The sequence below is a fragment of the Ctenopharyngodon idella genome, chromosome 24 (genome assembly GCF_019924925.1).
Source record: "Ctenopharyngodon idella isolate HZGC_01 chromosome 24, HZGC01, whole genome shotgun sequence".
NCBI lineage: Eukaryota > Metazoa > Chordata > Actinopteri > Cypriniformes > Xenocyprididae > Ctenopharyngodon > Ctenopharyngodon idella.
Window position 1 is genome coordinate 7,360,749 of NC_067243.1, and position 12,596 is coordinate 7,373,344.

Genomic DNA, 12,596 nt, shown 5'->3' on the forward strand with positions numbered 1-12,596 from the left:
TGCTGCATTGTAGAGTTTTTTTTTTTTTTGTGATGTTATGCTGTATTTGAGGTTTATGCTCTGCTGTATAAGGGTGTATTTGTGATGTTCTGCTGTATTTGTGATGTAGTTCTGTTGGTTTGTGTGACTCAGTGCCTCTGAAGAGCATCTCAGTGGAGGTTCGGGTTCAGGATCATGTAGCCACAGTCTCCTCCACTCTGCAGTATGTGAATGAGGAAGAGCGCCCCCTGGAGGCCTTGTTCGTCTTCCCTCTGCCTGCTGATGCTGCTGTCTGCCACTTCAGTGCCAAGATCGGAGAGCAGGAGATTGTGGCAGAGGTGCAAGACAGAGAAACCGTGAGTCCAAATACAAAACCTGCAGGAAGCTTATTTGCATATATTTTTACTGTGCACCATATAACAAAATTGTGTCTCACAGGCGAGGGATCGTTATGATGACGCTGTGAGTTCGGGTCAGCAGGCGTTTCTGTTGGAAGAGAGCGCAGAGAGTCCTGATGTGTTCAGACTGAGTGTCGGGTGTCTGTCGCCGGGTCAGAACGCTGCCGTCACCATCATCTATGTCACCGAGCTCGCTGTGCAGGCCGACCACTCGCTGCGCTTCTGTCTGCCGGCTGTACTCAACCCCCGATACACACCAGCAGGTACTACAGCAGCTGCTGACACACACTTTATTAGTGGAGAGAAGCTGATTCTAACACACTCTGTGTGTGTGTGTGTCAGGTTCAGCTGCTGGTATAGTCTCAGAGATTTCATCAGGATGTGGATCTGTTCCCTACACGCTGACTCTCAGTGTCCATGTGAGCTCTCCAAAGCCCATCTCCAAACTAGAGTCCAGCTGCACTCTGGATCCTCTAGTGTTCCTCCACTCTGATCACACTCAGGCGACGGTACTGTGTGTCTTCATGTGTTTATCTGGATGTGTGAGCACAGCAGTTTTATTCATGTGTTTTATGTGTGTAGGTGAATCTGAGTCCTGGTCACATGTTTGATAAGGACGTTGAGCTGTTTGTGTACTATCAGGATACCCATCAGCCCTCTGCTATAGTGGAGGCAGGAGTGAACACTGCCCCATCAGGTATGACCTGCAGCTCACTGGGATTATGGGATTGAGTGATCAAGCTGTCACTGACTCTCTCTCTATTTCAGGCTCTCTGATGAGGGACCCAGTGGTCATGATAAGTTTGTACCCAGAGTTCCCAGAGGAAGTGATGTCACTGGCAACACAAGGAGAGTTTGTTTTTGTGATGGACAGATCAGGCAGTATGAGCAACACACGGATAGAAAGTGCAAAGGTAACATTTAAGATTCAAAACAGAATTTGTTTAGGTCAGAATATGGATTTATAATGGGTTTTGAATTTATGTATTGGAAATTGATCATGTTGAGTTTCAGTATCTGTCCATGTCTCTCTATAGGACACTCTGCTGTTACTGTTGAAGAGTCTGCCCATGGGATGCTACTTCAATATCTATGGATTTGGCTCTCGTTTTGAGTCCTTCTACCCGTTAGTATCTAGATCTTCATTCATAGATATTCAGTTTTGAAATGTGTGAGAGGAAAGATAGCATTGTGTTTTTTTTATTTGCAGTAAGAGTGTCAAGTACAATCAGGACACAATGGATCAGGCTCTGAAGAGAGTGAAGGAAATGCGAGCAGACTTGGGCGGCACAGAGATTTTACAGCCTCTAAAACACATCTACAGTCAGCCCTGTGTGCCCAACCACCCCAGACAGGTACAACAACACCTCAACATGCACAATAATTATTTACTGTACAGTTTATCTTAACAGGAAGTGAGTTGCTGTCAAAACAACAAAAAACTTCACTTACTGTAATTGTGCAGCACCAATATACTCAATCACAGCTTCCCAGGAACTAAATGTCTCTTTACAGCAAATAAACAATTATGAAAATAATTTTTTGTTTCAGCCTTAACAGGAATTGTTTATATGTTTTAAGTAGTATATATGCATGTATGTATGTTTTAAGAAAAACTAAAAGAATAAAATTATTTCATATGTATTTTCATGCTCGCAGACTTTTTAATGCGACACACAGGTGGCATAACTATATTTATACAGGTGTCACATGCTTAGATGTAATTGCTGATTATTGCACACAGATGACAGGAAATTGTCAAAAAAGTAACAAAGTTTCAGGTGGCACTTTTCTTAGAGCTGATTTATAATCTTCAAAATTCAATTAATTTTAGCTGTGCCTTTTCATAGTGGAGAGAGAGAGAGTCTGTAAAACTGAAAAAATCTGAATATTTACAGCTCTGATCAAGTGGTTTGTCTGATATAAATTATTATTCTCTCTTCAGCTGTTCATCTTCACTGATGGAGAGGTGGGAAACACTAAAGAGGTGCTGGACCTGGTGAAACATCATGTTCACTCTCACAGGTAAAGTTCTGCTGGATTTGATCTTCCCATCATTCATATCTTCATCACTTACACTAACAGAGTTTATTGTGTGTTCAGGTGTTTCTCATTCGGGATTGGTGAGGGTGCAAGTACCGCCCTCATCACAGGAATGGCCAGGGAGGGATCTGGTCACGCTCAGTTCATCACAGACACCGACCGCATGCAGCCCAAAGTAAAGCTCTCCGCTGGATTTCACAGGCACAAATGTTTCCTAGTCAAATGTCTCAATGGTTTCTCTTTCTCTTCAAACTATATCAGGTGATGCAGTCCCTCAGGTTTGCACTGCAGCCCGCTGTGGTTAATATCTCTGTGGATTGGACCCTTCCAGATGGCATTACTGTTGACACACTGTCTCCACCCATCAATATGCTCTTTCCGGGTCAGAGGTCACTCATTTACGCCCAACTTAAAGGAGAGGTGAGATGATGTAGCATGTGTTTCTTTAATGAGAATTAAGGTGTGTTCACACTTGGCAGGTTTGGTTTGATTTAAACAAACTCTGGTGCGATCCGAGACCGCTGAAACGATGGGTCTCAGTCCGCTTCCAAGCGAACTCTGGTGTGGTTCGACTGAAATATGAACGCAACATGGACCAAAGACAGGACGTGACATCACAAGATGGCAACCCTAAAAAGGTTCTTGTCATCATATGATGCCCAATACAGTTGGGTACAGGCGTCTTCTTGCAGATATTCATTTGTGTGTGTAACGGAGGGATTCCTGCCACTGTTTTGACATTTTCTAAGCTCTTCATGAGTACTCAGCTGGTTAAAATACCATGTATACGCACATATAATGAGCGCATTTAGCCAATGTAAATATACATCATAAAAGCCTTTTTTTGTTTTGTTTTGTATCTTTAGGTTCAGTGTTAAAAATGACAATGTGAACGCGAAGTGAATCAGGACTAAATGTATACTTTTCTTTTTTGGTCCAGACCAAAAGAACCAAGAGAACCAAACTACGTGTGTATGAAGTGTGAACACACCCTCATTTGTATAGATTATAAAATCTTCCTTTTTCCTCTCTTACAGAGTTCAGGAGGCTCTGAGGGAACAGTGACAGTCAAATACAGTCTTAAAGATCAACCAGTAACAAACCAGCTCCACTTCTGCCTCAAACCAACTGAGGAAACAGGGTAACACACACTATAGCTGCGTTTCCACTGAAATTACCTGTCCCAGGTACTTTTTTCCCCCAGACCTCTTGCTGTCTGTGCCTCCATCGCGGTCTAAAGTACTTTAAAGATCGTCAGTTTAAGATTCATAACACAAGACACTTCTCTTTCTAAAACAAACACACACACATTCACACTAGTTGCAGAAAGAAAGGAAGTGAGGAAAGAATAGGTTTTAAGAGAGTGAAATCTTAGCAATATATGCACTTCATAAGACCTGATCTGAACGAGCCATCAATCATTAATTTAACCCTTCTATCACTTCTTAGGCAGGGTTATTAGACTTTATATCAATGCACCAGTTCAGCTAGAATCTGGAGGTACTTGCGTTTGTCGTTCGTGTCTTTAAATGGGGATTCCTTTGTCGGCGTCCTTGGCTTGGAGAAAGGTGTTTCCCAGGTTCGTTGCTGAAGGTCTTTTCGTGTCCGGATTGATGTCGTTGGAAGCCAATCATGTTCTGGTGTGCTGACGGAGGAGTGGAGTCTCCCTCGTGGCTGAAGTTTAAAGCGTTGAGGCGGGCAAAGACTGTAGAGTCATTGATTAAATTTTGCGGCAAAACTTAACTTAGAACACGAGACTCTCTACGGAAAAGAAAGAAAACTAAGGGAAAGAAAAGAAGGTAAGTGAGTGAAACGAGAATAGTTGGATGGCTTGAATGAATATATTCATCTGATCTTGATCTGCCTTGATCAGGTCGTCTGCTCGTCATCGTCTTTTTGATCTTTGTATACTGAATATTTAAACTGAGGTGTTTGTCCAACCTCTTTGAGGAGTTCTGACCAATTAGGTATCGTGTTTGATTCAGAGGTGGCTTTCTCCTCCCCTGATCATAAATTAAATGTTATCTCCTGGTCTCTTAACTTTCCCGCTCTCAGCAGAGAATACAGAAAACACATGATTTCTCTAAAAATAATACGATACATTTTACAGATTTCATTCAATCCATCCTTTGAGTTATCAGAAGTCAATCACACACATAGTAAACAACACACTCTTCAAATCAACCATTCAAAAGTTATAACAATTACATGAATTGTGAGTGTTCAGGGCATAATAGTCCTGTATATAGTTTGTAGACATAATATAGAATTATGCAGCAGTTGGACGACGTTTGATTACAAGTCTGTTTAGAAATGTTTTGATGCATTTTTGATATGTAAAGGCAGTTTCTGTGGTTTCCCTATGGATTTGAACTCTGTGTCACTTAGAAGAAGAAGGCCTGTTTTATCTCTCGGTCTCATGAGATCAAACACACTCTGGTGTTATCTTCTTGTGGCTCAAGTTGCGTTGTCTTTTCAATCATTTAGTCTTGTGTTTACTGCTCAACATTTATAACGTTCTTCCTTAGCTAGGAAGCATGTGTAGCCATAAAGTACTTAGCTGAGGGTTTTGGTAGACTGAATGGAGCCGCAAATGACAGATTCTCTGATTTTGAGTAATAAATCCCAGTTTCCGTTGCAGGTTGGCCGTCCACCGGCTGGCGGCTCGGACCCTGATCCGTTCTCTGGAGCAGGAGGAGAGGTCAGGTGATGCAGATGTTGAGGGCATCAGGAGCAGGATCGTGGAGCTCAGTGTTCAGGCAGGAGTGAGCAGTGTTCATACAGCCTTCATTGCCATTAATAAAGACAGCAGACAGACTGTGAAAGGACCCCTGCTGCAGAGAAGAGTGCCGACACACGGTTTTTCAGATGTGTATCAACAAAGGGCTCTATTAGGTAAGACAAACAAGAGTTTTGTCAATCTGTTATTTGTATGTATGACATACCACCCGTCAAAAGTTGACTGGACTTGAACTTTAGCCACACTTGACTGAGTTTATGTTTGTCATGATTAAATTTGGTTAAGAAATCATATAATAATATATAATATACACTTTGTGTTCAACTCATTAACATGAGAAATCAAATGTTTTACAGATTTGCGTCTAGGATGTAGCCTAGTAAACGGTAACCCACCCACCTCACCAAAATGTTTTTTTCTAAACAAATCATTTAAAGGGATAGTTAAAAAAACAAAAATTAAAATTTTGTCATCATTTACTCTCCCTTAAGCTGTTCCAAACCTGGTGATCTGCTTGGTTACAAACTTTCTTCCAAATATCTTAATAGATTGGAACAACTTGAGGGTGAGTAAAAGATGACAGAATTTTTCTTTTTGGGTGAACTATCTCTTAAAAATAATATATCATTAATATATCATTATAAATTTGTGTGTTGTTTGTTCTTTTTGGGCAGCGAGATCCCATGATGGCATCGATGAACAAGTGTTTCACTGCTCAAAAATGTTGGGTTCTTTCAGTAAGAAGGCAAAAATAGGTAAAGGCTCCAATGTACTCATGGCGAAGATCTTTTTTGTTCTTCACTTGAGGGTAAAAAGAAGTTTGAAATACTTGAGGAGTGATCTACTGTAAGCGAACATCCCGATGCCACCCACGCTTCTGAGAGCGGCGTTTACACTGTGTCCTAACCAGACGTGACGCAATGCCGCGACATGTGATAAAAGGCATCTTTTCCATATTAATCAGAGTATTTGTCCTAACCAGCTGCCATACGAGACAATTCTGTTTCAATCCGACAATATACTGTTTGATTTCAGCAATGTTTCTGTTAAATACCAACTCTCACTGTACGAGTAAACCGAATGCAATGTAAAGCCAAATCTCACGATTTATGTGCTCACACTATATTGAGCTGTGACTTCACTGCTCACACTATACAGGTGAAATAAATACATGGGACACCCCTTCTCATAGTTGTGTCACGTCTGGTGTGGATTGCTTGTTGGTGGAATCTTAAAGGATTAGTTCACTTTCAAATGAGTATTATCCCAAGCTTTACTCACCCTCAAGCCATCCTAGGTGTATGTGACTTTCTTCTTTCAGATGAACACAATCGGAGATATTTTAATAAATATCCTGCTGCATAAAAATTATATATATATATAATTTTTAAATACCTTTTTAATAGTTTTTAATTTTAATTTAAATACCTTTAAAATAGTGAAGGAAAGCAGTTCAAATAATAGTCACAGACATAAATGTTTTCATATCTGTGAAAATCTGTTGTTACTGAGTAAGAAAAACAAACAGTCTTCATTTTAACTATCTTTTCTTTTTCAGTGACTGCACCTGAACAGAAGATTGGATTAAAGACAAGTAATACAGTGAATACACAGTGTCACTAAATGTGAAATACAGATGCAGCTCCGCCTCATGGTTAATAATCATTGTTTATCATTTGCAGAGGTCCAGAATTTTTTCCGCCATTTTAAGACTGCTGCTCCGACTGCCCAGACAGAGTCTCAAATCAAACATTATGGTATATACAGTACACACACACACACACACACACACACACAAATAATTGGCAAACACAACATGAGATGGACACAGTGGTTATGTTCAGAAAGTTTAGCTTACTTCTTCTTGAATACTGTGCAGAATAAAATTTAAACTACAGTACCTGCTATTCTTTAAACAAATATATGAGGCATTATTCCACGATTAATTTTTGACAAGGACAAACGACCTTCCAAACAAATTTCAGGCACATAATATGAACAATATAATTTTATCTGTTCAGCTGCTCCTGATCTTCATAAGGACCCATTACTCCAGCTGGTTTCTCTCCAGAAGGCGTCAGGCTGCTGGGAGCTGGACGCCACACTGGCGGATGTGTTTGGGAAGACGGAGGATGAGCTGACCAATCAGAAACCAGCACAGGTGAGAGATGTGATGAAATAATAACACAGCGATGATTGTGTCCAGTGTCCAGTAACAAATGCAGTGGATGATGGTCTGTACACAGGTGGATGGGTCAGTATGGGCCACTCTCCTGGCTCTGATCTGGTTATACGGCTGTAAAATAGACCAGCAGGTCGAGTGGCAGTTTGTGGCCATGAAGGCAGTGTCATGGATCGGCTCTCAGAAAGGTGGGATCTCCATTCCAGAACACATTCATTTAGATATCTTCAGTTCTTTGACACACACTGATGATTTGAGTGTGTGTGTGTTTCAGTGGGCGATCTGTCTCAGTGTGTGAGTGTGGGTAATGTCCTGCTCGGATGTCATGTGACCAAAGCGACTCTGGGAATCTGAAGACGTCTGTGTTTCTACTTCCTGTGCTTTAATACAAACACTGTTAACAAGTCGACAGCATGGGTTCATCAGTGTAATAGCTTTAAATGTTTATAAAGATTTATAGCATGAAATTCAGACAAAATACAGCAAAATCAACCAAAATGCTTTAAAAATGGCCCATAATGGAGATAACACTTACTGCACTTTTTGCATTTGTAATCATCTTTGTTTTAAACAAACATCTAGTTATTAATCATTGTACATTTATATCTGTGACTTTACTCCTGTATTTACCTCTGCTTTGTCCACTAAATTAAACACATATATATATATATATATATATATATATATATATATATATATATATATATATATATATTAGGGCTGCCTCCTAATAGTCAACAAGGCTTAACGTTAGTCCACAGGAAGTGGCGAAGTCACGCAGTCTTGTTGTGACGGACACATCATTAAGCTGGTCTATGTGGTAAATACAGTCCATCGGGCAGGACATCCATCGACCTCAAATATGGCTTGTCATCTGAAACATGTAAGTAGTAGCAACTTTACATGGCCGCTCGCTTTAACGTTAAACTAGTAAACTGTGGGTTATTCAAGTGTTTGTGTGTGGAGTGTGAATAGTAGCGCGCTAACTGCATGAGAGCTAAAATGGAGGCGCCGGTGCGATCACTCTCACTTTAAATACTCCGTCATTTTTGGTCCTACAGATTCGAGTAATACATATTTTGAATCTGTGAAAAGTCTACTTTTATTTGTGTGCACTCACAGTAACAACAAAACGTTGTGCTTTTGTAACCGGGTGCGCTTTCTGCCGTCTCTCTCTGTGAACTTGAGCGCGCCAAAAAAAAAAAAAAAAAAATGAAGGAACCGAAACTCCATGTAAACTTTCCTCACAGACTTGAACATATGAACCAATTCAAATGGAAAACAACAAATATTCTCCGGTTATGTAATCCATATGAAACGAGAATATAGAGATGACGGGTCAGCATCGACGATTTCTTCTCTGTGGCCGAAAATACAGACAACCAGTTTATCGATTAGTTGTTAGTCGAGGGCAGCCCTAATATTAATTAATTATATAAAAGTTTTTTTTATTTCCTCTGTAATTCTGTCCTCAGATTAAAGGATCTTGCATTGTGTCTTGCCATTCAGGTCCATCCTAACCAGTGTGTAACCATGACTATAATGTCACAGGTACCATGTGACAATGTTATGAGTGTTAATTAAAAAATGTGCATTTTTTACAAAAAAAATAAAAATAAAACTATTTTTACTTTGCCTTCATAATATTGTTACTGTTCAAATTCACATAATTTGAGATATGCGTTGGAAGTTATGACATTGTGGTTGATTATATTAATGGCTTTCAGAAGAAGAAAAAAAAATGAATTCCAGAATCTTTCATTTGATTCATGTATATAATTTTTCAGATGCTGTTAAAAAACAAATTTAACTATTGAAAATGTATATTTAAGAGACTTTTTTTTTTATTTTAAAAGTCAGATAAAAAGTGGCCACAGTTGCAGAAACACCCAAATTCTGTGAATATAAAAACCATAAAAGACTGACATTAAAATACTTGAAGATTGTTTTTGGAATTGCTTAAACAGTACATCCTTAAAATAAGAAAAAAAATCAAAGCAAATGGTCGGTAAGAACGGATATGCACGTGTATTCATTTTAATTGTAGCATAAAGAACAGTTTGTCTCTATAACTTAAACATTTTAAATCACCATATTTAATGGTAAATGTCTTGTGAATCTGTTTCTCAGATTGTTATTCGATTATCATCCGGTAGGGGGGCGGTAACGCAACATCCACGCCGCGTTCATAGAGCGAAGAAAAAGAAAAAAAAAACAGCATCAGAGTATGAAGGGACTTTGAAAGTAAACACGCCTTCATCTTGAGTGAATTTAAATTATAAATGACACTGATATACACTTATTAATTAGTTATTTTTTATTGATATCATCCAGAGTAGAGTGTTTAAATGGCGTCAGGAAGCGCACTGATCTTTGATGAGGAATTGAGTACGAGGCTGAATCCAGTTACTTATTTGTTTGTTACTTATTGACACGTGAACCTCCACTTTCTGGATAGTCATAGTATCACTTACAAAAGTGTCATGTACGGTGTACATTTTAGGACATCCTCAGACCTCAGTCATACTACAAAAGGCGTCATGTCTCAGATTAAAAGGCTTCAGTCATTGGACAAAATGGCATCGCGCCTCAGACTGAAAGGCAGTGATGTGTCTATCTGCTACTTCTCCATGTCTCCTCACACACTGAGCAGATGTCTTCAAGTCAAACTCCTCTCTGCCCAGGATGGTGTTTCCTGATGAACTCTTACCAGCAGCTCTATTACCCATTAACACAATCCTCAGCTCTGAGAGATGTTGAGCGTCACCTGCAACAAATAATGAAAAAAATACACTAATGCAAAATTATATCGTACTGAGAATCTATAAATATCTACAGGTGCTGGTCATATAATTAGAATATCATCAAAAAGTTTATTTATTTCACTAATTCCATTCAAAAAGTGAAACTTGTATATTATATTCATTCATTACACACAGACTGATATATTTCAAATGTTTATTTCTTTTAATTTTGATGATTATAACTGACAACTAAGGAAAATCCCAAATTCAGTATCTCAGAAAATTAGAATATTGTGAAAAGGTTCAAAATTGAAGACACCTGGTGCCACACTCTAATCAGCTAATTAACTCAAAACACCTGCAAAGGCCTTTAAATGGTCTCTCAGTCTAGTTCTGTAGGCTACACAATCATGGGGAAGACTGCTGACTTGACAGTTGTCCAAAAGATGACCACTGACACCTTGCACAAGGAGGGCAAGACACAAAAGGTCATTGCAAAAGAAGCTGGCTGTTCACAGAGCTCTGTGTCCAAGCACATTAATAGAGAGGCGAAGGGAAGGAAAAGATGTGGTAGAAAAAAGTGTACAAGCAATAGGGATAACCGCACCCTGGAGAGGATTGTGAAAAAAAACCCATTCAAAAATGTGGGGGAGATTCACAAAGAGTGGAGTGCAGCTGGAGTCAGTGCTTCAAGAACCACTACGCACAGACGTATGCAAGACATGGGTTTCAGCTGTCGCATTCCTTGTGTCAAGCCACTCTTGAACAACAGACAGCGTCAGAAGCGTCTCACCTGGGCTAAAGACAAAAAGGACTGGACTGCTGTTGAGTGGTCCAAAGTTATGTTCTCTGATGAAAGTAAATTTTGCATTTCCTTTGGAAATCAGGGTCCCAGAGTCTGGAGGAAGAGAGGAGAGGCACACAATCCACGTTGCTTGAGGTCCAGTGTAAAGTTTCCACAGTCAGTGATGGTTTGGGGTGCCATGTCATCTGCTGGTGTTGGTCCACTGTGTTTTCTGAGGTACAAGGTCAACGCAGCCGTATACCAGGAAGTTTTAGAACACTTCATGCTTCCTGCTGCTGACCAACTTTATGGAGATGCAGATTTCGTTTTGTAAACAGGACTTGGCACCTGCACACAGTGCCAAAGCTACCAGTACCTGGTTTAAGGACCATGGTATCCCTGTTCTTAATTGGCCAGCAAACTCACCTGACCTTAACCCCATAGAAAATCTATGGGGTATTGTGAAGAGGAAGATGCGATATGCCAGACCCAACAATGCAGAAGAGCTGAAGGCCACTATCAGAGCAACCTGGGCTCTTCTAACACCTGAGCAGTGCCACAGACTGATCGACTCTATGCCACGCCGCATTGCTGCAGTAATTCAGTCAAAAGGAGCCCCAACTAAGTATTGAGTGCTGTACATGCTCATACTTTTCATGTTCATACTTTTCAGTTGGCCAAGATTTCTAAAAATCCTTTCTTTGTATTGGTCTTAAGTAATATTTTAATTTTCTGAGATACTGAATTTGGGATTTTCCTTAGTTGTCAGTTATAATCATCAAAATTAAAAGAAATAAACATTTGAAATATATCAGTCTGTGTGTAATGAATGAATATAATATACAAGTTTCACTTTTTGAATGGAATTAGTGAAATAAATCAACTTTTTGATGATATTCTAATTATATGACCAGCACCTGTACTCTATATAAACCTCTATTCATGAGATGTAATATAAGTCTCTGGTGTCCCCAGAACATGTCTGTGAAGTTGATTCAACTCATCGACTAGCATGTGCCGTCATGTTAATCATGGCATCTTCCAATAATTTTTCCATTTAACACACAAAATAAAAGGAGAAAATGATCAGGAGAAATTTTATTCTTATTCATATTAAGCACATAGAAAAACAGACCTTCATAATAATGTAATTTTGCTCTTATTCATAGAGTTAACCGGTTAACTAAAGTTCGGGAACAAGGCCATGTCTCAACCATCAGATCCTGACAACATAGCAGTGTTTGTCTCAGTTTCTCAACCTTCCCTCCTCTTCTACTCATATTAACCCACTATAACCCTGTCGTCGTCTGTTGTTCAGGATGTTCAGAGCTCTTCTGAATGACTGAGATCCCGTCCATATCCAGCTCCACTGAAGGAACCAATGCCCTGTCGAAACAACAGCAGGACCAACACCATTCATCAAACACATTTTACTTTTTTCATTTATGTTTTTTCATTTTAACTATGGTTAAATTAAGGGTTAAGGGTTCTTTTACATGCAGGCTGATATCTGACTAATGCCGCTTTGTTCAAAATGGTGGAACAATTCTAGTCTATTTTTTTAGCTTCATTTGGCAAACCTGTCGCTTCTTTCATTTGTCTGAAGTAGTGCAGTGGAGATGTTGGTATGATTTGAGCTGCCTATCTAGACATCATTTAGACATCTTCACACTCCACAATATGTTCATGCTCAAAGTGTCAGCCTTGCAAGAATTCTCATTTTAGC

At 39.5% G+C, this 12,596-nt stretch overlaps 2 protein-coding genes across 17 annotated transcripts in view; one reads left to right on the top strand and one right to left on the bottom strand.

The window, feature by feature from the left end:
• LOC127507385 (von Willebrand factor A domain-containing protein 5A-like) overlaps positions 1-8,051 on the top strand; it is a 62,830-nt gene extending 54,779 nt beyond the window's left edge. For 3 of the 5 annotated variants that reach the window (XM_051884454.1, XM_051884453.1, XM_051884455.1), the window contains exons 2-20: positions 133-335; positions 418-640; positions 720-886; positions 960-1,074; positions 1,146-1,291; positions 1,415-1,503; positions 1,588-1,732; positions 2,323-2,402; positions 2,481-2,595; positions 2,682-2,840; positions 3,458-3,561; positions 5,062-5,315; positions 5,517-5,546; positions 5,835-5,915; positions 6,719-6,754; positions 6,843-6,917; positions 7,182-7,321; positions 7,407-7,530; positions 7,617-8,049. In XM_051884454.1, coding sequence (XP_051740414.1) covers positions 133-335; positions 418-640; positions 720-886; positions 960-1,074; positions 1,146-1,291; positions 1,415-1,503; positions 1,588-1,732; positions 2,323-2,402; positions 2,481-2,595; positions 2,682-2,840; positions 3,458-3,561; positions 5,062-5,315; positions 5,517-5,546; positions 5,835-5,915; positions 6,719-6,754; positions 6,843-6,917; positions 7,182-7,321; positions 7,407-7,530; positions 7,617-7,696 — 2,366 coding nt within the window. In that variant the 3' untranslated portion in view covers positions 7,697-8,049. Of the gene's footprint in view, positions 1-132; positions 336-417; positions 641-719; positions 887-959; positions 1,075-1,145; positions 1,292-1,414; positions 1,504-1,587; positions 1,733-2,322; positions 2,403-2,480; positions 2,596-2,681; positions 2,841-3,457; positions 3,562-5,061; positions 5,316-5,516; positions 5,547-5,834; positions 5,916-6,718; positions 6,755-6,842; positions 6,918-7,181; positions 7,322-7,406; positions 7,531-7,616 lie in introns of all 5 variants that reach the window. The other 2 variants (XM_051884450.1, XM_051884452.1) reach the window with 2 other exon arrangements.
• LOC127507381 (uncharacterized) overlaps positions 1-12,596 on the bottom strand; it is an 84,971-nt gene that overhangs the window by 44,637 nt on the left and 27,738 nt on the right. The window lies entirely within an intron of this gene.